Source organism: Salminus brasiliensis, chromosome 17, assembly GCF_030463535.1.
Source record: "Salminus brasiliensis chromosome 17, fSalBra1.hap2, whole genome shotgun sequence".
In the NCBI taxonomy this organism is placed as follows: domain Eukaryota; kingdom Metazoa; phylum Chordata; class Actinopteri; order Characiformes; family Bryconidae; genus Salminus; species Salminus brasiliensis.
The window spans coordinates 2,889,677-2,916,007 of record NC_132894.1 but is presented as its reverse complement, the minus strand read 5'-3'; the positions used below and the strand labels follow the sequence as shown (position 1 = coordinate 2,916,007).

Genomic DNA, 26,331 nt, shown 5'->3' with positions numbered 1-26,331 from the left:
TGTGTGTTCACCACCCTGTTATCTTACCTCAGAATGAAACACTGTAATCAAAACACTGTAATTAATCCCACATAGGGCTTCTGTCCTCTCTCTGTGTCCTCTCAGCCCGATGTGAAGAGATTGTAAGTGGTTAACTTTTAGCCTTGCCCTTACTCGCTTCCCTGGGTTTGGCTTTCTTGAGTCTTACCTGTAAAAAATAAATAAATAAATAAATCCGATGTGTTTTAGCTTCAGTTTGGTCCATCTGAGGAAGTCCAGTTTGTTTCCGAGGGAGCGGACGATGGTAAAAACATCCTAGCCTAGCCTGGATTCTTATTTGCTCCCCCCCCCAGCTTTTGCTTTGTCCCATGCCATGAGGTTGAGCTCCTCTTCTGCAGCTGCCGGAACAGGAAAAGCCACGGTTAGAGGCCTGGTTCCCGTAGCAATATATCCCATATTCCCAGACCTCCAGCATCATCAACACCACCATATTCTCATGAAGTCAGTTTCTCAGTTTGACTAGGGCTGTCTTTAGTGGGCGGGCTGTTGTGGGTGTAAATATAACCAGTCAAGACTGTGATGTAACAGTTTTGGTGTTTTGGAATTGGCCCGTTTTTCACCTGGATGTTCTTATGAAGCAGGAACACCAGTGTTTACCGTTCATGGCGGATCTCTCATTATTCAGCTATTCCAGCATAAATACAGTTTGACATTCTCGGACCTCCTTAAGATTATGTTTAGGGTTAATTTAGGGATTAAGGTTAAGATGGCGTTGCTGTTGGAGCTAGACAGTATTCTTAAGGCGGTCTCAAATTACGTTTGCTAGGGTCTGCGACACGTAAGTATGAAGCCAGAAGAAGACATGAGGTTATGAGGTTCATAAGACAGGCTGGGCCAAGGGGGGCAACAGTTGCCATGGCTTTTGGGAGCCTTAGCCTGGACCTCATTGGAACTGCAGCTTCATTCAGAAGGAGCTGGAACTCCATTGTCACACAAATGAGATTCCTTGAAAAACACACATTGAAAACAAACATTTGCATACAGGCACTATTTCTGTCTCAGCACACACCCGATGTCTTTTGGCCATGTTCTTGTGGACACACACACACACACACACATATACACACAATCTTTCTACTTGGCCTTTGTCCACCTTTTGGTCCTGCACACTGGTGGTTACCCCAGGAAAACTTGTAAAAACTCCTTGGCTGGCCTCTTTAGGCAGCATGGGGGAAATGAAGATGGCACAGCACTGACATCCCCCTATGGAGGTAATCTTCACAGTGACAGTGTGGCTTGTTTTGGCGAGGGGGAGAAAAGGCCCAGCTTGGCGCCTCTGGCTCCTGCTTGTGGCCCCAGCCAGGGCAGTTCGAGACTGGCTTGGACTCCGAGCTCATGCCCCTGGAGAAATCCCCCTATTGTACCCTCGCTGGCCGTTATGTGGAGTGGCGCCATTCATATGGAGGGGGCCTCTGGTGGCACTAGTACAGCGTAGTCCTGGCAACACAGTTCAGCCGCCTGACACAGCAGAGCAAACAGATTAGAGGTGTGCTGGATCCGGCTGAACTGGAGTGTGGTTTGGCGTGTTTGTTGATTCTGTGGGCTTGTTGGTGAGGGGACAGGCACTCTAGGTCGTCACAGTGTTGAGGCATACATGACAGATGTTTAAGTGCAGCACTCAGGAATGCAGCTGTTAATATTGTCTCATTCATTTGCAGTATCATGAGACTCAACCTTTGCATTTAACCTGTTCATGACAGTCACACACACACACACACACTGGTGAATAGGGCACTGAAAACACTCATACATAGTGGTGGGATGCCACCTCAATGTCCAGGGAGCAACCGGGGACTGTAAATACTGAGGGAGAAGAATGCACTGTGCCAGTCCAGGTGATTGAAGCAATAACCATGCGATATAATAATATTAATAATGTTAATGTTATATATGTTTGAGTAATACATTTTATTATTATAACATTTTTATTACATTATGATTATATTATGTATTATTATGTGCTATTACCACTACCACTAATGGAGATGGTACAGGGGGCGGACTCGGGAGTAGTCTTTTGGGCTGTTCAGGGAGGCTTGGGTATATATAGGGAAATGGAGGTTAACACAGCTAATAATAGCTATGATATTACAGAAGATATCATTCTTATTATATATTAATATTATATTAGAATTATATATGTTCTATATCATGATTGTTATACATGGCAATCCTATAGTAATACAACAACAATAATAATAATAATAATAATAATAACAATAATACAACTACTTCTACTACTACTACTAATGTTGTTATGTATATTCATGTGTATTATATTTTATACATTATGATTAGATTACATATTTATATACTCTAATTTTGTAATTAGTCTATAGTTAAGATATTAATAGTGTTATATATTGTAATTAAATAGTAATACAATAATCGTAATAATAATAATTATTATTATTATTATTATTGGTAGTAGTAGAAGTATGCAATATGCACTGATATGGAAATTCTGGGCTGATGTCTACATCCAGCATTTTTATTATGCATATTTGCTGATGTTTAAACATAACTATTTATAAACTGTAGAATGTTTGACCAAAGTATAATATTTATTTCTACAGAGTTACAAATGCAGTCCTTTAGACTCTCATAGATATGTCTGCACATATTGGTCTGAAATCTCAGTCAAATCTAAACATTCCAATATTTATTACCTGATATAATTCTGATATCATCATGAACCTCAATTATAGGAATAAAAATGGGTCTGACCAGCTTTCAATAGGCTAAAATTATAATGACTGATGATATTAGCTGATATAAGGAACATCAGTTCATAAATCTGAAAAAAGAGTCAACACTGCCCCCATCTGGACATGTTGTGCACCTGCACCTCTGATAGACTCACATTCCTCATGGTCATATCCAAATACATTATCAGTATCAGAATCAGAATCAGAATCAGAATCTCTTTATTTCACCAAGTATGTTACACATACAAGGAATTTGTCTTGGTGAGAGCAACACGTATGACAAGTAACAAAAAACACAGAACACAGTCTTAAACTAAAGGAAAATGACACTAAACAATAAATAGGGTAGGGGATAAATTAAAAAAGTAAAAAGTACTAAAGGTACTAAAGGTAACACACAAAACACTATAAAGAACACTATACTTAATATCCTACACATTATACACCCAATGATAATAATAATAATAATAATAATAATAATAATAAAAGCAATAATAAAAATGCAATCTATCGCTGTCAAAAAACGCTTCACTTTCAAAGTAAATTATTTAAAAAATTGCAGTTGTTACAGTTGTGTAAGACTAAACCTTATAAATAAACAGCCTATTAATTATCACTCTATAAAATAAAATAAAATAAAATAAAATAAAACAGACAGAAGAAAATAAGATATTTACATATATGTATATAAACTATATTAATATAGTAAAGTTGCATGTGGTAATAACTGTGATAATAAATATGGAAAATGATTGCACTTGAGTTATTGCACATATATTAAATTGAATTACACTACTATTATTATTGCACAAATTAGCAGAATAATGTGAGTATGATTAATACATACAATCATCTGTTTATGTTATTGGTCACAATATGAAGAACAACTGCCAGATTCACATCATGTCAAAAAGTAAAAGATGACAAGATATTAGTGTGACAGCGATGATTTACAGTTCAGCACAAGTGAAATGCAGCATTATCACCACCACAAGCTCATGTACTGTATCCGTGCTCTCATAGAGCTCTGGGGTCATGGTGTGCTTTGGCCACCATAGAGAAATACTTACCTTCACCAGAGTGGTGCTTAAAAGTGTAGGGGTACTGATGAGACGTTGCAGTATGTGAAACCACATTAGTGGCCCTCCTGGCTGTCATCTGGACCTTTGCGGTCACACTGGGGCCTACTGGATGTGAGAAGTTGCCATGGAAACACTGTTTTTGTTTTTCACGCTTTAGGTGAGCACCGTCCGCAGTCAGAGTCTAGTGGTGTGGCCTACATTCGGCACTGGCTTTAGTTACAGACTCTCTCTCTCTCTCTCTCTCTCTCTCTCTCTCTCTCTCTCTCTGACTCTGTCTGACTCTTTCCTTCTGTCCCTCTGCCCACACACTGAAGTCCAGGTCCAAGTCGCCTATTTTCCGGAATGTCTGCTTAATTCAGCAGTTGTTCATAATTCAATAGACGTAAACAAAGTCATTCACAGTTGAGTTTGGTGTGAAGCGGTTCATTGTATAGAAAAAGACCGACTCAGTGTTTTTTTACAGTGGTGGAACAAGGTGTCGCCATGACGACCACACAAATATAGACATTTTATTTGATATCCAAACCCAGCAGTGAACCTACACCTGACTCCTGAGTTTTATACTACTTTAGGTGGCACCCATTGCTGACACAGATGTGCACATGCACACACACAGCCTGTCTAGTTCTTGTAGATAAGCACTACCAATAGAATAGGAAAGCATGAACCTATTGGCACCAATGCCTTCTAATGCCAGGCGTGGGCTAGAGGGGTGTAAAGCCTCCCAGAAATTGAGCTGTGGAAGAACTGTGTTCTCTGGAATGATGGTGGTGGTGGAGCTCAATCCAGTACTTTTGAGATGAGATGGGGATGATAAGGTGGGGTGGTGATCAGTCATCCTCATCAACATCATGACCTCACTAACGTTCTTGTGGCTAAATGCAGTGATATTGTCTCAGCAAAGTTTCAAAATCTAGTAGAAAGTCTGGACAATTCTTCTCTGGACAATAGAGACAGTTACTCCAACTTTTTTTAATACCCTTGATTTCAGAAGACACAATAAATGAGCAGGCGTCCCAATACTTTTGTCCGTTTACTGTGATGATCATGATCATTATCTGTTTTTGAAGCGCAGAATAGTTCGCAGCTCTGATCCCACTGTTGTCCTAAACTGAACACCGTCCACTGGTTCGAATCCAGGGTCATGCTACTTGCCATCAGCAGCCGGAGCCAGAGAGAGCACAATTGACCTTGCTATCTAAGGGGAGGGTTGCTGGCACTTCTTGATGGCCCTTCTTCTCCACATCACTCTTAGTGTGATGTTGCTCAGCACAGGCCTCTGTTAGCTACCTAGCTACATCAGCAACAGTTCGTAAAAAAGAGGGGTGTTGGCTGATTTGACGTGTTGGAGGAGGCATGTGCTATTTAATGATGGGGGAGTTCACATGAACAGGGATTGAGTAATGGGCCTTCTAAATTGGGTGGACAACTGGGGTAAAATTAGAAATAAATGATAAAAAAAAGAGAGTACTGTGAGTACACTTCTCTAGAATGCAATCGAGCCACTCTAAATGACTTTGTTTACTTCCTAATGATTGAATTAATGATAAATTATGATAATACCATGGAATTCCCCATGAAGACCACTGAGGGAGTGTGGTGACTGCTGACTCATTCTGGACCAAAACACAGTAATATAACTTCATTCCCTCTGTGGTGACCATGACTAATGCTTTCCACGTGCCCCTCCTCAGAGCTCTTGTCTCCCCCCCCCCCCTGCTTTCATCAGAGAGGAGTTCTTCTGTTTTCCTTCTTCTCCTGCTCTTGTGGTCTCACACAGCTCATGCCCTCCATTACAGCTCTATTAGATTATGTGTTGCTCTGCAGGACGCTCCCTTCCACAGAATGACTCAAAAGCCACGCCTCCTGCTCCCCTCAGACATTTGAACAGTGTAACAGCAGGACAAGGACCGACAGTGGACTAACAGTGCTGGTAGTGGCCACAAAAAACAGCCACACAAATACAGTACTGAGAAAAAGTTACTTAGACAGCCATGCCAGTAGTCTAAGACTATGTGTCCCCGCAGTAGGAGTGTGTCTACCTGTAATTAACTCTATATAACTGTAGAGTAAACCCAAATAAACACAAAGTCAGTGGTCAGTAAGAGTGTCTACCTCTAAAACTCTATATAACAGTAGAGTAAACCCAAATAAACACAAAATCAGTGGTCAGTGAGAGTGTATACCTCTAAAACTCTATATAACAGTAGAGTAAACCCAAATAAACACAAAATCAGTGGTCAGTGAGAGTGTATACCTCTAAAACTCTATATAACAGTAGAGTAAACCCAAGTAAACACAAAATCAGTGGTCAGTAGGTCAGAGTTTCTAGCTGCAGAACTCTATATAACATTAGAATAAACCCAAATAAACAGAATGTCAGTAGTCAGTGATAGTGTCTACCTGTAAAACTCAATATAACTTTAGAATAAACCAAAATAAACACAGTCAGTGGTCAGTTAGAGTGTCTACCTGTAAGACTCTATAAAATATTCGAATAAGCCTATATACACATAAAACCAGTGGTCAGTAAGAGTGTCTAACTGTAAAACTCTCTATAACATTAGAATAAACCAAAATAAACAAAGTCAGTGGTGACTGAGAGTATCTACCTATAAATAACTCTATATAATATTAGAATAAACCTAAATAAACATAAAGTCAGCGGTCAGTGAGAGTGTCTACCTGTAAAACTCTATATAACATTTGAATAAACCCAAATAAACAGAAAGTCAGTGGTCAGTGAGAGTGTCTACCTGTAATTAACTCTATATAACATTAGAATAAACCCAAATAAACAGAAAGTCAGTGGTCAGTGAGTGTCTACCTGTAAAACTATATAACATTAGAATAAACTAATATAAACATAAAGTCAGTGGTCAGTGAGAGTGTCTACCGTTAATTAACTCTATATAACATAAAAAAAACAAATAAACATAAAGTCGGTGGTCAGTGAGAGTGTCTACCTGTAAACCTCTATATAATATCACAATGAACCCAAACTCAGAGTCTAGTTAAAAAAAAAAAACCCTGAATAAACAAAAATCAGAGGCTACTGAGTTTATATATATTATATATATAAACTCAGGTAATGCACTTAAATTGTATGTATCCAATATTTTATTCAATATTATGTGAATATTGAAAGTAAAAACTAAGGGTTAAGGTTAGAGACTTGGTTTAAAGGTTAAGTGCTGTAGACTTGGTGGCTGTGTCTTTGAGAAGTGAAGAAGGAGCTCTGTGTTGCAGCAGATGACGGACGGATACGGCCTCTCATTAAGTGCCTTGCTCCATAACCTTCTAAGCAAACAGATGAGCTAATCTAATTGAGCGGATGAATTTAATTGGAGCCGTGCTCCTCACAGAGTGTGTTTGCGTCTGTGTGTGTGAGTGTGTATGCCTGTGTGTATGTGGTTTCCATGGGAAAACAAGTGACCGTTGGCCAAAGGGGATGTCCAAACTCTTTGGTCTCTAGCTGAGTAAATATTTTTCTCTGAATTTTTTTATGCTTTGCTTGATGTCAGTCATTTGCCCCGCTGCGCTGAGCTCACTGACCCAGACTAATTGCTGTGAGAAATGTCTGGACGGCGCAACAGGTCGTTTTTTAGCTTTCAGGCTTAACTTTAGGCTTTTGTTTGCTGGGTTCGCATCTCAGTTTTTAGCTACATTTCTCCTCACCACCCTTTAAACTGATGATTCAGCCACACTACCAGTCGAAAGTTTTAGAACACCTCAGATTTCCCCAGTTTTTATTGTCATGTAAGCACCTCAGGTCCAGTAAATAAGCTGAGATAGAAATAAGCAAAATCCAGTGACCTCTACTAAAGTCGTACACTGCCGGAGCTTTTGAAAGATGAAAAAAAGGACTAAACCCTAAAAATAATGAAAATTGTACAAAAAAACCTGCATTTTGTGGGAACAAGTCATTGATTAACACCTTACAGCTGACCTCTAGCAATGGAAGGAAATTAAGCTTTAAAATGTATGCAAATTATTAATAATTCATAAACCCTTTATCTGTGTAAGAGCAGCAGACTGTGTTACTGCTCTTTCAAGGATAGAGCTTCTAACTCTTACCAGTGAAGCTCTTCCCTTTAGAGAAACTCCAGATAAAGATGGTGGTGAGAACAGTCTCCTACACCACCAGCAAAGGTGTGAAAAGTATTCCCATTCATTCCTCAGGTAGAAGTGAGTGGAGATACGAGGGTTTAACAGACTTCTATAGAAGCTGAAGAATCAACTAAAGCTTTTTACTCCAGTAAAAGTGTAAAAGTACTGGTTTCAGAACGACTTCAAGTAGAAAAGTAAAAGTAATGGAAGGAAAACAAAGGCCGAAAGCTTAGGCCGCGCCACAGGGGTCTATAGTGCACTACCCCTCCTCCCCAAAAAAAAAAACCCATTCCTCTAAAAGTCATAATGAGGAGAATGATCTATTAAAATGTTGATGTTAAAAATGTTGGGCTACACTAGGCTCCTGTTTCAGCTGCAGATCTGCCCATTGAAAATGAAGCATTTCAGTAATATCAGCTCTATTAAAGGAGCGTCTCTGTGCTCTACTGAGCATCAACATGAGCTTCATGGAGGAAAATATGAGGAGTCGTTGTCTAGAAGTTCTGTAAAGCTGCAGAAAGTCAGACTTCAGAGGCGTGTGATCAATAAGCTTTATTGGAATGTAAATGTGGGGCTCAGTCGGGACGTTTCACTGCAGCTCTCTTGAGTCTCTGCCACAGACACAGTCTTCATACTAGACTACAGACGTCTGCTGTGAGCTCGCTGGAGAGGGACGGGACGTGTGCAGGTGACTCTATTTATGAGTTTTTTTAATAGGAGGAACGAGGCTGATTTTAAAATGTAAGGAGGAGAAAGTTCAGATAATTGGGTGAAAATGTGAGAAGTAGAAGTAAAAAGTCGCTAAAAATAAATAATTACTCCAGTAAAGTGTAGATCACAAAGTATTTGTACTTCATTATTTGACACCTCTGACCACCAGAAGACTCTTGGAAACTACAGGAAGCCGAATGCATGTCTGCATTTTTACAATCATGATTTAATGATGAAATCAGGACAGCATGGTTTAATAGGAGATTTTAGCAGATTTAGCGTTTCTTCCCGCTAGTTACTGCGTACGCATGCATACGTATTACATACACCTTTTACAGACCTTGGATTGCAACCTTCTGTCATGTGTGCATCATACACTGTTAAAAGGATGAGATCCTTGAGGAGCTTTTGGAGGTTCTTCAGTTTAAAACTGTGGAGGAACCTCTTAAGGTGCTTTGAGAAACCTTCAAGGAACCTTCATCTTCTAAAAAAAACTTTTCTTGAAGGTTCCTCAAAGCACCTTAAGAGGTTCCCCTACATCACCCTTTCCCCCTATTTTTGGTTTAAAATGTATCAATGTATGATTTTCCTGCTTCCATCCAGACCGAGGGAACCGTTCTACTACAAGCACCTTACAGAACTGAATTCATTATGTGTTTTTATTTCTACAATAATTAATTAATTAAGGAGTCCTACAAACAAAAAAACAAGCATCAACTATGATATACTTGGCATTAAAGGCTATTTCTCGTGAGACTTAAATGTTAATATTGCTTAAAAAATCTTTTAAATACAGTAATAAATAAATAATCATATTTTCGAACAGAACCGACTGAAAAGAACTCAACTGCGAACACGCTCGCCTAGGATGTCCACAGTTAACCTTTGTTATTATTCCTGAAGCAACAGTATTTAGCATCCGCTCTGCATGCATAATTAAAGTCTTGAGCTGCCTGACCTTTTCGCACAGCCCTTCGATTGCATGGGCTACTCTGCTGACCGCAGCACTCAGAGCGGCAACTGGAAAAGGCCAGAACTACAGACCGTGAAAACCTCTCTGTACTTCATTTGCCTGTTAGCTGTTTAATACTTACCCTCATCTGTGAGCTGGAGTGTTGTGATGGCAGGTGATAATGGGTGGTAAAATATACAGGGAACCGCCCAGACCAAGAGAACCGAACTACAAGCACCAAGGCTTTTGACTCATTCACTCACTCACTCACTCACTTTTAGCAGGCTAAAGATTCTCCACAAGAGGGCGCTGTATGTGCTCGCTAGCTTTTGGTGCTTTGTATCAGCGACACTGCGTGGCTCTGTTATTTTGTTTTTCAGGTGCTAGATAGGTACAGATTAACCCGTAGCGGATATTTAGGGTATACTGTTGGGTATACTTTCAGGACCAGGTTGTAGCTTTTGAGGGTGTATTTATGCTGTTTGCTCACCGAGGATTGAAGGTACACCAGTGAAGTGCTATTTTTCTGGGAGTGTAGGTTCTCTGGTTCTGAAACACACAGTAGAAGTCTGTTCAGTGGCGTACCAGTTTAGCGTGTAAAGCAGAGACAGCGTCAGGCCTCATTACTTATTCATGCAGATGAGCTGGAGTGGATGCAGCAGGGCAGTCATGCTGATGAACATGCATTTATTGATGCTCAGGCGCTGAGCTGCATTATGTGGCCTCCTGAAGAGCTCTGTGTGCTGTTTCACCACTCAGCCTTTGATCTGTCTGTCTGACAGCCTTGGAGATGTAATCATTAAGACACGGCTCCAGCACCGCTTCTGTCTGCTTTATGGAGAAATAAAAAAGACTGTGGAAGTCGATGCATCGCTATACGTTACGTAAAGCCAGACTTTTATATCAGTGTTGATTAAAATTACCAGAAAATTCAAATCTTGTCCCTTCTAGCTACTTTAGGATGCAGCCCTTGCTGACACAGATGTGCAAATGAACACACACACACACACACAGCTTGTCTAGTCCGTGTAGAGAACAAGTACTGCCAATAGATTAGGACTCTCTAGCGCAGATAAACACCATGAACCTATTGGCACCATGCTGCCTAATGCCAGGCGTGGGCTAGGGAGGGGTATAAAGCCCCCCAGCAGCATTGAGGATCTGTGGAGCAGTGGAGGAAGAACTGTGTTCTCTGGAATAATGGATGGTGGTGGAGCTCCATCCAGTACCCTTTGGGATGAGTTGGGGTTTTGGGGATGATGAGGTGGGGTGGTGACCATCATCCAACATCATGACCTCTTGACTAACACTCTTATCGCTGAATGCAATCAAATCCTTATAGCAGAAAATCTTCTTCCCTGGACAGTAGAGACAGTTACTCCAACAAAAGTGGGATACATTCTTTATGTAAGGCCCTTAACAATGAATGAGCAGGCGTCCCAATACTTTTGTCTGTATAGTTTAAAGAGAAATGTAGTGTAATATTGAGTTGCTTTTGCATGTGTGTGCTGATAATTTATTAGGGGGGCAGAAAGCATGGATATGATTTTATGTTTTATGTGATTCTTCATGATTTTGATTCATTCAGTTTATTATGTGTTATTATTTCTACAATACTTAATTAATTAATTAATCATCACACTGATGTTGCAGCAGTCCTAGAAACTTAAATATGCATCAACTATGATACACTTGGCATTAAATGCTTAAGTTATTTCTTGTGAGACTTTAATGTTAATATTGCTTTAAAATTATTTTAAATAATAAAAGTAATAAATAAAAAATTGTATTTTCGACTGAAAAGAACTCAACTGCGAACACACTCGCCTAGGATGTCCACAGTTAACCTTTGTTATTATTCCCGAAGCAACAGTATTTAGCATCCGCTCTGCATGCGTAATTAAAGTCTTGAGCTGCCTGACCTTTTCGCACAGCCCTTCGATTGCATGGGCTACTCTGCTGACCGCAGCACTCAGAGCGGCAACCGGAAAAGGCCAGAACTACAGACCGTGAAAACCTCTCCGTACTTCATTTGCCTGTTAGCTGTTTAATACTTACCCTTTATCTGTGAGCTGGAGTGTTGTGATGGCGGGTGATAATGGATGGTAAAATACTCAATATAAGAATGTACATTACCTTTTCTGTTGTCATGGATACCGTCACCGAGGTGCCCCCCTGAAGAGAATAGGTCTGTGAAGGTTTAGATAAACTAGACTGTTCTGAGTGCCCCCAATTTCACACAGGGGTCTCCACGGTAATCATGATTTGGTACGCTTCAGTCCGTCACCAGCCCAAATTTAACGTAATGGAAATGCGCCTCTGAGGGTGTCCTGTCGTTTTGTAGTTTTCCATTAGTATTCAGACATGGCTCTGTTTTTGTCTGCGGAAAAATTCGTGAAGTTTTCGGAAACTGTTCAGTCATGGTGTGTGATTAAAGGTGAATCGCACCATTTTTACAGCTTCCTGCATGTTTAAATGATCAAAATGCAAACCAAGTGTGAGGTGCTCCATTCTGGAGAAACCTACACTAGATGGACGGAAGTATTTGGACACTGGGCCTTTTCTTTAAGCATCCCAGGTGGCTCCTAATGAAGCTGCTGTAGAGAATGCCAGGAGTGTGCAAAGGCATCGAGGTCATCTTTCTGAGCACTATATGATTTATTATATCATCCCAAAATATGCAAAACGGTAGAAGTAACCTTTGTCTGGTACAATAGATGATGCCCAGGTGATGGCTTTAGGCAGGGCTTGTCCAGAGATCTTCATTTAGACCTGCACCTCCACAGCAGCTCCATCATGACTTGAGAGTAGGTAGGATTCCAGCTCTGAGCGCTCCCACTATGTCCAGTTGGGAATTGTGCACCCGTGGCTAAATCCTGTCCCGTTTGGGTGCAGGAGCCGTTACTGTCAGACCTCCATAGTGCGCTACAGATGGAGTGAGGAACCGTTTGAGTTTCTGCCTCAGACTGGGCTTAAGGAGGCTCGTGTAGGGCACTTTTTACATCCTGAACCCTTGCCAGAGTTTAAGACAGGAGATTTCTGGGAGCCACGAGGGTATGGAGAAATATGGTTGTGGGTTTTACACGCAGGACGGATGGTGTTATTTATGCACAGCTTGCTGTGGGATAATTAATTAGAAACAGGTGTTGGTGCATGTGTAATGAGGGGAGAGGGTGGCGATCAAGTGCTGGAGAGCTCATAACGCGCCGAGCAGGAACGAGAAGGGTGTACAATAAAGCTAAGCGTGAAGGTACTCGTGCAGCTGTCAGTCATATTCCTTGTAATATCTGAATTATCTGGGTGATTTTACACAAATGGTACGTTTCTCTATGTGTCTTCTGTTATTTGGTCAAATAAAAAGATGTGCTGTGCTCTGCACGTTTAAGGTGTTTCCACTGCTCTAACACACAGAAATGGTGTGTTAATTAGCTCATGAACCGAGTCAGGTGGGCTGGAGAACAATGGGGACTCTAGGGTCCAGATCTAGGGGCCATTTCATCATTCATTGGTGTTTTCAGCATGTCATGGTCAACATGACCTTGTCAGCGTGTCTGTCCTCTACATCACATGAGGAGACGCTTGAAGGACAGGGGAAGACATACTAGCTCTTTGCAGAAAGCACAGTGTGTAATCTGATAGCGCTGACCCAATCATTGGGAGATTGCCGGCCCGACCCCTGGTGAGGCCACAGCCATCCTAAACTAGCAGTTAGTGTGTGTGTGTGTGTGTGTGTGTGTGTGTGTGTGTTCTCCTCCAGCTTCAAAGAGGTTAGCCTTCACACTCCCAGTGCTGGCAGCATTTGGTAATTTAACCTACACCTGAATCTACACCTAAACCTAATCTGAACCTAACCTTAATGTACACCTTAATCTACACCTAAATCTGATCTGAACCTAACCTTCACCTACACCTTAATCTACACCTAAACTTAATCTGGACCTAACCTTAACCTACACATTAATCTACACCTAAATCTGATCTGAACCTAACCTTTACCTACAATTTAATCTACACCTAAACCTAATCTGGACCTAACCTTAACCTACACCTTAATCTACACCTAAATCTGATCTGAACCTACCCTTAACTGAATCTGGAAGTAATTTTAATCTACACTTTAACCTAATCTGAACCTAACCTTAATCTACACCCTAACCTACACCTAAACCTAATCTGAACCTAACCTTAATCTACACCCTAACCTACACCTAAACCTGATCTGAACTTAACCTTAACCTACACCTAAACCTGATCTGAACCTAATCTTAACCTACACCTGAATCTACTCCTAAACCCTAATCTGAACATAACCTTAATCTACACCTAAATCTGATCTGAACCTACCCTTAACTGAATCTGGAAGTAATTTTAATCTACACCTAAACCTAATCTGGACCTAACCTTAATCTACACCTTAATCTACACCTAAAACTAATCTAAACCTGATTTTAACCTATACTTGAATCTACACCTAAACCTAATCTGTACCTAACCTTAACCTACACCTGAATCTAGACCTAAACCTAATTCTGAACCTAACCTTAATCTACACCTTAATCTACACCTAAACCTAATCTGAACCTAACATTAATCTACACCTTAATCTACACATAAACCTAATATGAACCTTACCTTAATCTACACCTTAATCTAGACCTAAACCTAATCTAAACCTAACCTTCACCTACACCTTAATCTACACCTAAACCTAATCAAACCCTTTTTCTAACATTAACCAAACTAAAATCATGAATCCCTACAGTTTCTCCAGACATTTTATTTGTCTCTAAAAAGTTATTGTTCTTCACCACACTTATCCAGCACTGTTTTATCAATTCTTCTTCATGCATGTGTGTATTTGTGTGTATTTTGCTCAACAGTGCTACTAGTGGACAGACGAAAAAAACAACCAGAAAGTTCGTATTTTTGGACCAAAACAGTCGACCCGTGTGGTCGTTTCTACGTGAGATCATGTTGGTACGGAAACAAGGAGATAAAGTGGGCTAAGTAAATGAATCACAGTTAAATGAATCAACTGAATGAATCATAGTCATATAAGCGACACCAGAGTATCATCTGGTCAGTAGTCAAATTATCCAGGATAATGTCAGTACAGTTAAATATCCAGTCGTGTTTGAACGCATTATCTTTGAAAGCTCTTTTACTTTAGTGTACGCTTTCCACGGATCCGTAAAAGTGTGTGTTCCACAGTGTAGAAGCGCAGTAACACAATAAAAACCAGTCCACTTATTTATACACAGTAATTGCAGACAGCCACAATCTGCGGAAAACATAAAAGTGTGTTGACACGTGAGTTTATGAAGTAAAACGTCACCCCGCTCTGTGTTTTGGTGTCATCACAAATCAATGTTGTAGTTAGGAAAACATCTGCGCTGTGGTCCATCTGATCCAAGCTCAGAGAACTTGGGCAACCACACAGGGAGTTGTTTCTGGGGCTGACATCCATTATTTGCGCAACTCTCACAAACTTGTGTGGCCTTCCACACACACACTGATCTGCAAACCGTTAACTCAGTAGTGCTCTACAACATTTTGAGGCTCCTTCATGGTTCCTGACTTGATATACTGTAGAGATCTACACAATATGGACAAAAGTATTAGGACACCTTCTTGTTCTCTCGTTGTTTTCTTAGGGGTATTCAAAAAAGTTTGTTGGAGTAACTGTATTTACTGTCCAGGGAAGAAGAAGGCTTTCTAATAAGCTTTGGAGAAGCATTGCTGTGAGGATTTGATTGCATTCAGCAACAAGTCAGCGTTAGTTAGGTCAGGATGTCGGTTAATGATCACCAACTCACCTCATCCCCAACTCACACAGTTCTTCTTCCACTGCTCCACAGCTCAATGCTGGGGGGCTTTATACCCCTCTAGCCCACGTCTGGCATTATTAGGCAGCATGGTGCCAATAGGGTCATGTTTAGTATCTGCTCCAGAGAGTCTTATTCTATTGGCAATACTTACTTCTCTACAAGGACTAAACAAGCTGTGTGTTTGTGTGCATTTGCACATCTGTCTCAGCAATGGGTGCAACTTAGAGTAACTGAATGCATTCATTAGAAGGGGTGTCCACATACATTTGGACATATAGTGTATTTTATGTAGACGTTCTTCCTCCAGAAGGTTCTTCCCAGTTGCCCAATGACTCAGAACAACACCTATTACACGTTTACAATGGTGGTTTCTTTGGAGGTGGCATCTCTCCAAAGACCCCTTTTTGACACATTCATGCCTTTTTGAAGATGTTTGGGAAGTCCCCCGGTGTCTCCTTGCTTCTTCTTCTGCTCAGACATAATCAGACTTGAAGTGTTTCTCCAGTATTTTGAGCACGAGGCCCACTTTCCCAGAGTATCTTGATGTTGAGCTGACGAAGAGATCAGATGACATTCTTCTAAAGACCTTCCTGCTCCACCGCTGTTGGAAAACCCAGTTCCTGTGAGTTCTGCAACCCTAGATGAACCTGAATCAGCTGAGCTTCTCCTGCGTCTCCTTGGCGTATCACTCCTTTCGTGCCTTCTTAGCCCAACAATGACCTCCTTTGTTTTGCTGGTATTCAGAAGCGCTCGGTAAGCATGAGTGAATGCGGCTTCGTCATTGTTGTCGGGTAGCCCATTTGCTCTGACATCACTGTGTTATCATGCTGTCTGGCGTGGGTAATCAGACTCATGAGAGACTGACCGAGTCTTAACAGAACGCTGTCTGCCAAAGGAGGGGCAAGCCATCAGGTGAGAGAGAGGGCGAAATGAGAGAAGTGTGTGGAATCCCTAATAGGAGTAGTTGTAGGGTCTGTGCCTCAATCCTTACGTCCATTCAGACGGGTCATTATGGAGTTATGTCAGCGGCCTCAGCTAATGAGCTGCCGTCCTGCTCTTTTTTTTTTCTCACATCACTCACTAATGATTTCCCTGAGCAGCTCATATGAGTCTTGTTACCCGTGTCAGACATATTCCACCATATTTGCCATATCCTTCACGTGTCTCCCAGAACAGCACAGGCCACGAGGTCAATAGTTAGATTTGCAGCTTGTTTGCGCCGCAGGCTACGCGGCGAGTGAGCCATTGGACTTTATACTGAATCATTAATGCTGCTGAAATTGCAGCCTGAACTGCATTGATTGCTACCCCTGCGTCAGATGAGTGGGGCAAAACAGCCTGCTTGCTTTCAGACTGCTGAAAAGATGGAATTAAAAGGATAGTATTGCCTCGCATTGCCTTGAATTTCATTACTACAGAAGGTCGCTCTTCCTCTTTCTCGTTTAATATGTTATATAACGTAAATTGGCTAAAGTATCACTTATCTGTAAGCACAGATTTGTGGGCACTTTGGTGGCCATGTGTTAGTCATGCCTGTAAATCGAGAATAATAAACGGTGATTAAATGAAGTTTTTGGACAAAATTAACAAAAATAATCGTGTATAATAAAAATAACTGTACAGGACTTATTAAAGGATCTGCTGCTAATGTTAGTCTTGGTGCCAGATACCACAGCAGGACACCTTCAGAGGTCTTATGGAGCTTTTCTGGGGTTCTATACAAAATGAGGCTGGGCTGATCGCCATCTATACACCTGTTTGGTCTTCAGGAGCTTAGCCCCGCCCATTCACGGTACATGGTGTTATAAGGAGTGTTTCAAACTCAGTGGCTTTTTGAATTAGGCACGGTGAGACTGGCTAATCTTAAAGGTGCAGGAACATACTGACTAAACATAGGAGACTAAACTGTTTACAGCTTTTAGGAAATATTCTAGATTCTGGAATGAATCATCTAAACTGATCAGATTGTTCTTTCTCCTCCTCAGCTATACAGGTCGAGTGGTGGGGAATGGCCTACAAGCCCAGAGGCACAACCCCGAGATTAAGGTCAGAGGTGTGGACCCAATCCTGGTCGAGGCGAAAGAGAGGCTGGAGCGCTTTAATCAGGTAAAAACTGACCTCATCCTGGAACACCTCTGTCAGACAGGGGCCAAAAGCATCCCATGGCTTAGACCCTGGACCACAGAGGACTAAAACAAAGCCAGATGTGTTGGTCAGTGGGTTCATGACTTGACTAAAAATACAATGGCCTATTGAAGACGTTCTGTCCAGCAGCAAGTCGGCAGAGAAACTGGGAAAGCAGTTCAACTAAAAAAAAAAAACAGCTCATAAGGGTCAGAACTCAAAAGGGGGTGTGGCCTGGACAACTACTAATTACAAACATTTTAAATGATCTGTCTTCTTTTTCTTTTTGTTTCTATTTCTATTATTATTATTATTATTATCAATCCCTTGGACCCTGTAGCCCACTCCTTATCACTTTAATAACTACATTACTGTCATACTTGATATATATATATATATATATATATATATATATATATATATATATATATGAAACATACAACAGTTTCATAGGTCCTAAAATAGAACCCAGTGGGACTCCACAATTCACCATAATTTCAGGCCCCTTTTCAACAAAAGTATCCCACTGGAGTTTACTGTCTTAACCCGGGCCTTGTGCTCTGATCCATCTCCCCGTGTGTCCCGCTGGGAACGCTCTACAGAGCGCTTGGCCCGTCAGTAGCAGGCCTCTGTCTCCAGCAGCTGGGTTTGGGAGGGGACGAGAGCCGTCAACTTGGCTCCCTGAGACTGTTTAATGATGTCTTTCATTGCTCCATTAAAACCAGACACTCTGGTTCTACACTGTGACCCAGCCCTGCCCACCCCGGCTCACCCCGGCCCGGGCCAGCACAGTTGTCTACTGTACGACTGTTTTAATTGCATCACCACCGTGCAAGAGGCTGGGGAAGTCCGGAGGATTCGGGTGAGAGGCTGAGAAGAACGTTGCAAAGTTACATCAGCCATGTTTATGTTCACATCATGAGGCCTGTCTGGAAAAAAGAGGTTGTCAAGGTTACGGTGGGTCCTTATGTTCTGTTAAGTCTCGAAATGTCTGAAAATGTCCTTTAATGTTTTTAGACTGAGGTATTAGCTTCTCACATGACGTCCATAGACGGGGTAGAAAGGAGACTCAGAGGAATCCACCAACCACAAATACCCAGCTGGCAGTGATCCTGTGGTCAGAACACTGATGAAGGGCTAGATAGCAAAGTCAGACACTGAAAAGACCACGCAAAGGAAAATTAAGAGCACATAGTGGAACATTTAGACGAGGGCTAGTGACTACAAGTGGCCACTTTAACAGAAACAACCACCATATGTTGTAGACACACCTTGTAGGGTTACAGTAACTGATGGGAGCCCATCTCTAGCTGCACAATATGTAAGCCAATGCCACTGTGCCTTATACACTTGTACCAGCCTCACACACACACACACACACACACACACACACTGTCATGTCAAATACATGTTACTGCTGTACTGAAAATAGTTCACCACTTAAATAACATCTCGGCAGTTGTGGTCCTATGGTGGTCCTATGGTTTCCGCTGATGAAAAAAGTGGAGTGAATAAGGTCCAGACTATGTGCAGACTAAACCTATCACAGGTGTTTCTGATATATTGGCCAGGTACAAATAAACTGCTTGTGTTCACAGTCAGTGATGTATCTCTGACCCATTTCCTAGTTAAGTTGCTGGCTAAACGGGCACATTAGGTCTTCAGTCCAGCCCTTGAAGTCCTAACCAACGAGAGAGCTCACTTGGATGTATCCAGATCCTGTTCCATAATCTTAACCCTTTTGTTTCCAACCAAAGCCTAAAAATGAATCGAGGATTCCTGCAATACTTGCATAGTTTTGGCTCTTTCCGCTGGCCCTCTTGTGGCCGTTCCACCAGCAGAATGGTAATTTGACTGGTGGGTTTATGGTGGTACATGTTCACACTGCACATAGTAAAATAGATCAGTATGTAGAATTTGTGATAAGCCTTTCCTTTCTTGTTGGATGCGCTATGTTTTTCCTGAGTGAGCACAGTTTGGATTGTTAAGTGTTTCTTTATGTTTTGTTTAATCTGAGCAACCATGAAATACAGAATACGTGACGAGATTCCTATTCATGTGTTTTCTTGATCGGAATGAGAGTTTCTGATACTGCCAGTATAAACATCTATGAAGAGTGGGGCTTTTTTATTCTTCACCTTTATATTAAGTAAATGCAGCAGCATCAGCATCACTAAGGATCATGTTAGCAATAGCAGATTAAGCAAAAGCAGATTAAGCAGATAGTAATGGCCATTCTTGGGCCTACTTATCTACTGATATCAGTGTATTATTGTTAACAGTGTTGTATAGTAATCTGAAAGGCCAATTACCTAATCCCTATTTATGTGAACTTCCCCTATCACTAGCAATGCCCCCAACAAACACTAGAAGGGTGACGACTAGCATACATCTCCTCCACCACCGGCTCTTTTCTAGTGCTGCTGATGCAGCATGGTTAGCCATCACCAACATGGCCAACATCGCACTTGGTGTTATGGGAGGACCCCCTAAGACAGCAAGGCCAATTGTGCGACCCTCGCATCATAGTGGCGGCGCCTCAGTCCCCTGCTTCTGCGGTTTTAATGGGCTGGAAGTTGCCATTTAAATGAATTACACTCTACAGAATAGCTTTAGGTCATGCTCCTTGGGGTCGTGCTCTTTGTGCCTGATAGCTGTTTGATGCTCCATTTTTCACGCTCAACTACGCAGACTGAAGAATGTGATAATTGCCTTGAATGTGACTTACGCAAAGGGTGGTTCCAGAGCCTCGCCTTTCACAGCTTGCACCATTATCTGCTTAAGGTTTGTTGAGAAATGAGTATTTCACTGCTCTGTCCCAAGGGTGAATCCTCTTAGACTGTGCAGGAAATTTATGCCCTGAGAGGGACGGAGCTACACCAGAAGGCCATTATTTCTCAGTCTGATCTCGGCCCTGCTGCAGCGAGCGGAGAATATGATGTAACGGCACTTTTTGCACAGAGTCAAGTTATTTATGAGAGCTCTTACCCAAACGGCAGATCACGGAACCTGGGGCACGGTCACAGAGCTGCTCCTTTTTTAAGATTGATCAAAGGTGCTGCTTTTGATGCTGTAAATTATTTACTCTTGGCTAGACTGCTACACTGGAGCTTCACAAGTCCCCCCACAAACGTTCTCTCAGATTTGCTGCCGGTGACCCCTTTTGATGGTCGTTGCTGTGAGCTGCATTCAAGCGTGTGCTGGCCGCCCGTGCCTGTTGATACAGTTCGTACTCGGCTTCTGCGGAACCCCCCGTCTCAGATTTATTACCCTGAATATTTAAGCTCTTCTCTGGAACTCGCTCAGACATTTTCTTCACCAGAACTTGAAGGATGGTCTTTGCCTGAAGCTCCATATTTGTTACCGTTGGGTTAATGGTCAGTTCAGCTCTCTGGATGCGCTGGATGTGTTGGTAGGCCCTGTTCTGTGTATAGAGAGGTGTTTTACTGTGTTTATGGGTGCACTGTTTAGCGGAGCAGTGGTTTAGAAGAAACTGTTGATTAATACAGTTATAATTGTAATAATTATGTGATATAATTCTCAATGTGTATTATAATAAATCCAATCTAATTCATCAGGTCAAATTCCTTTTTCTCTCGCCCCTCTTTATTCCCTCGTTCCTTTCTTTCTTTCCAATCCTCGCTCTCCCTCTTGGGTTCAATATCATCCCAGACAGAGGTCACAGGATCCAGAAAATCTGAAATATCCATAACTGAAACACAAATAAACAAAACCCGAAGTGACCGTACATCAACATCAAGAGAGTGACTGCATACGCAGGGGTGTAAGAGCACAAGACACAAACAGGAACACCTGGGGAGGATAAAGGTACGGCAGGGCTACAAAGGAGACACAGGTGGGAACACTAATGACTAGGCGGGGCTGGGGCGGAGACAAGAACACCAAACAGAGCCATGTGCTGAAGACCAGGAAGAGAAAACACAAGGGCAAGACAAAGGCATGTTGCACTCTCTGTCCTCTCTCTTTCTCCTCCTCTCCCTCTTTTCCTCTCTCCTCCTCTGTATCCTTACTTTCTTTCTTTCTCGTTGTTTGTCTCTCTGTTCTCCCTCTCTTTTTTATCCTTTCTCTTTCTCTCTCTCTCTCTCTCTCTCTCTCTGTCTGTCTTTATCCTTTCTCTTTCTCTCTCTCTCTCTCTCTCTCTCTCTCTCTCTCTCTCTGTCTTTATCCTTTCTCTTTCTCTCTCTCTCTCTCTCTCTGTCTTTATCCTTTCTCTCTCTCTCTCTCTCTCTCTCTCTCTCTCTCTTTCTCTCTTTCTCTCTCTCCAACCCACCCCTCTCTCCCTATCTCTCTTTCTTCCAAACCTCCGGTCCTCTCTCTATCCTCTCTCTCTCTCTCTCTCACTCTCTCTCTCTCTCTCTCTCTCTCTCTCTCTCCCTCTCTCTCTATCCTCGCTTTCTCTTCTCTCTCTCTCCTTCTGTCTGGGTCCTCTCTTTTTCCTTTCTTTTCTCTCACGCTCTCTCTCTGTCTTTATTCTTTCTCTTCTCTCTTTCTCTTTCTCTCTCTCTCTCTCTCTCTCTCTCTCTCTCTCTCTCTCTCTCTCTGTCTGTCTTTATCCTTTCTCTTTCTCTCTCTCTCTCTCTCTCTCTCTCTCTCTCTCTCTCTGTCTCTCTTTCTCTCTCTCTCTCTCTCTCTGTCTGTCTTTATCCTTTCTCTTTCTCTCTCTCTCTCTCTCTGTCTGTCTTTATCCTTTCTCTTTCTCTCTCTCTCGCTCTCTCTGTCTTTATCCTTTCTCTCTCTCTCTCTCTCTCTCTCTCTCTCTCTCTCTCTCTCTCTCTTTCTCTCTCTCTCTCTCTCTCTTTCTCTCTCTCTTTCTCTCTTTCTCTCTCTCCAACCCACCCCTCTCTCCCTATCTCTCTTTCTTCCAAACCTCCGGTCCTCTCTCTATCCTCTCTCTCTCTCTCTCACTCTCTCTCTCTCTCTCTCTCTCTCTCTCTCTCTCTCTCTCTCTCTCTCTTCCCAGCCCTCTTTCCACCCTCTCTCTTGCTCTTGTTCTTATCCTCTTCCTCATTCTTTCTCCTTTCTCTCCCTCCACCCTCTCCTTTCTCTCTCTCTCTCTCCTCATCTCCCTCTCTCCCTCGTCCTCTCTTTTTCTCTCTCTCATTTCCCCTCTCTCTCCTCCTCTGTATCCTTACTTTCTTTCTCGTTGTTTGTCTCTCTGTTCTCCCTCTCTTTTACCCTTACACTGTTGGTTCCTGTCCTTCACACACACACACACACACACACACACACACACACACATAGACAAACACACACACAGATTAGTACTATGTGTGTATTAATAATACAGTGCAGCTCGGTGGTGTTGTGTGAGCTTTAGGGTGAAGGCGTGTGTGTGTGTGTGTGTGTGTGCTGTTCTGTAGGCCTGCTCTCCGACACACTGAGTGATATGTTCTGCCCTGCTGGCCGGCCTTCTCTAAATGAGCCTCCATGCTGCTCTGTTCAAACCATCTGAATCACGTCTTAGTCCAATTGATGAGGTTAGGCTGTCAGAGTGGGCCCGTCGTCAAGGAAACGGGGTTTGGCAACAAAAACCTTCCACATCCAGTTTGCTGTCGTATCGATTCGTGTGTTTGTGTGTGTGTGTGTGTGTGTGTGTGTGTGTGTGTGTGTGTGTGTGTATATACGCCACACAGCCAGTCAGGAGCTTACGCTGCCCCACGGCAGCCTTCAAGACGAATGAGGGAATTTGTATCTCAGATTGGCTGAAGTGTAGATTCAGCACTGAGGCTTTCCTGCATCCCTCTTCCCCCAAATCTCATCCAGCAGACCGACGGCTTTAGTGTCTGAAGCTTGGCAGTGGAAGCTCGCATCTTGACATTAGACCATACTTGTGTGTCCACATGTGAAACTGTCCATACGAGGTAAGATGTGTTAAACATTAGTCATGTGCAATCATGTCATGCTAGTCAAATGTTTGTGGACACCCCTTCTATTGAATACATTCAGCTATTTTAAGTTGCACTGATTGCTGACACAGATGTGCAAATGTACACACACAGCTTGTCTAGTCCTTGTAGAGAAATACTGCCAATAGAATAGGACTCCCTGGAGCTGATAGTAAACATGAACAACTATTGGCACCATGCTGCCTAATGCCAGGCGTGGGCTAGTAGAGGGGTTTAAAGCCTCCAGCAGCATTGAGCTGTGGAGCAGTGGAAGAAGAACTGTGTTCTCTGGAATGATGATAGTGGAGCTCCATCTAGTACTTTTGGATGAGTTAAGAAGTTGAGGTCGAGGTGAGGTGGTGATCATCCAACATTGGACCTAACTAACACTGACTTGTTGCTGAATGCAATCAAATCCTTACAGCAAAATCTAGCAGAGCCTTCAAACAGTAGAGACAGTTACTCCAACAAAAGCAGAATTAAGTTGTTTTAATACTCTTGATTTCAGAAGAAACTAAGATTAATTAAGTGTCCCAATACTTTTGTCCATATAGTGTATTAATAATCTATGAATTTATATATGTAGCTACTCAAGAAGATGGTAAAACTACATTTAAGATGATTACATTTCTCAAAATTTCATCATAACTGTCTTCAGTGTCGTGGAATTAAAGAGTCAAGAGCTGGAGTTGACTCCAGGAGTTGAATCAACTGTGAATCACTTTTAAATTAAGGCCCTAGCACAGGAGGGTCAAACTGGGTCATTTTCAGGCCTCAGCTCTACAGAAATGAGCTATTTTACGCTAGTGCTCCGAATTCAGAGAATGATTGCCTAATTAGCTAATTAGCTAATAGATAAGTGGAATCAGGTGTGTTCAGTGAGGCAGAAGGCTAAACTCTGCAGAGCTGTGTCCTGGAAGGAACCTAGTGTAAACCTGTAAATCTGCTTGGGCCTATTTCTGCTGGTTTGCTATTGTATCCCAGGTGGTTGCTATGGTGTTGCTAGGTGGTGGCTGCAGTGGTGTTGCAAAGTGGTTGTTAGGGTGTTGCTGCTCTCCACTCTGACAATTCAGGTGGTTGCCATGGTGTTGATTAGTGGTTGCTTGGGTATCCCAGGTGGTTGCTATGCTGCCTCAAGTGGTTGCCAAGTCAGTGTTGTGTTACTCCATGTGGTCGGTTGGGTTTGCATCTTCCTGAGATACAAAGGGTGCACAAACCTTTTCTCCCCCTTTATTCTTATGACAGAAAGCACAAGTATTGGTGTGTGTGTGTTACCCTGCAGTGGACTGGTGTATTCAGGGGGATGCTCTGGACTGACCGAGACCCTGACCGAGACCCTGACCGGGACAAGCGGATAAGAAGATAAGGAGTAGAAGATGAAATATCAGTGATCCAGCTAAAACAAAGGATGTGCCCTCTTTAGCATCTAAACAGGGGAGGTGCCCTCTTTAGCTGAGAGGACAGACGTTTTCCAGCTGTGTTGCCATGGCATCCGTCTGAAGTGTGGCGTAATTAATTATATAGTGGTTAATTAACGTTAATTAAAGCCTCCAGGAACGATCCGGGCAGTGGCGTGGTGCAAGTTAATTGTTTGAAGTTCTTTTAGAAGGCTGTTTCGAACCCGGCCTTCCACAAGTCCATTCAGATGCCTCAGAACTGCGTCACCTGGTGAGACGGATCTAATCCGGTATGAATCAGTGGTGTAATTTAGGACATCTAAAGATGACAATTGTGGAGTAAATTGAATCCAGAATGAATCTGGATACTTCAATATATGTTATTTTACATTATGGATTTTCTTAAATCCAGTATGAATTCTTAGTGTGTGGGTTTTTAATAGCCTAACAGTAATCCGTGTGGGGTGATTCTGATCCAGTATGAAATTATAATGAAGTTTTTACAGTCTGACAGGAATAACTATGGATACCTTTTAAACTCGATAATAACTGGGGAGTATATTGGGGTGCTCTGGGAGCTGAGCTGGGTGAGCTGGACAGGGAGAACCGGGAGAAACACAAAACACCCTTCCAGGTCGTGCAGAGACTACTCAAAACTGGGGGGAGAGAGCTGGGGAACCAGCCGCTGAACCATAAACGGCTAGACCGACCAAACCTGAAGACATAAAGTCGAAGAGGGTCCCCTAGCTATATCCAGGGAGCGAGCGAAAACGCCTCGCAAAACTCGCCGCTAGAAGCAAGGTCCAAGGTTCTGGTAGCCTAACAGTAATCCTTGTGGGTCGATTTTAATCCAGTATGAATTTAAATGTATGCCACTTTACAGTCTCACAGTTGTAGCTGTAGAGTGAATTTAATCCGGTATGAATCAGTGGTGTAATTTCTGGTGTAATATAGAGATTATAATTGTGGAATAAATTTAATCCAGAATGAATCTACAATTTATGTCATTGTACAGTCTGACAGTAGTAATTATGGGTTTATATTTGGTGGTTGGTGTGGTGCAACAGATAGCTACCACATCATGTGGGACACTGGGGTTCGATTCACGGTCACAACAATAGAAGTCCTTGGGCAAGACTCCTAACACTACATTGGCCCACCCTTGTAATATGAATAACTTTGTAAGTCGCTCTGGATAAAAGCGTAAATGCCATAAATGTACATGAATTTCAATCCAGTATGAATCTTTAGTGTGTGTGTGTGTTGGGGGGGGGGGGGGGGTTTACAGCCTAACAATAATCCTTGTAGGTCGATTTTAATTCAGTATGAATTTAATTGTATGTAGTTTTACAGTCTGACAGACGTAGCTTTAGTGGTTTTAATCCAGTATGAATCAGTGGTGTAATTTAGGCCGTCTAAAGGTTAATCCAGAATGAATCTACAATGTAAGTCACTGTTCAGCCAGACAGTAGTA

The 26,331-nt window shown here is 42.2% G+C and overlaps 1 protein-coding gene across 1 annotated transcript in view; it reads left to right on the top strand.

Annotated features, from left to right (window-relative positions):
• Positions 1-26,331, top strand: part of gpc5b (glypican 5b) — a 74,438-nt gene that overhangs the window by 21,419 nt on the left and 26,688 nt on the right. Inside the window, exon 7 of the mRNA XM_072660549.1 lies at positions 17,416-17,536. Within this exon, the coding sequence (XP_072516650.1) occupies positions 17,416-17,536 (121 nt within the window). The remainder of the gene's footprint in view (positions 1-17,415; positions 17,537-26,331) is intronic.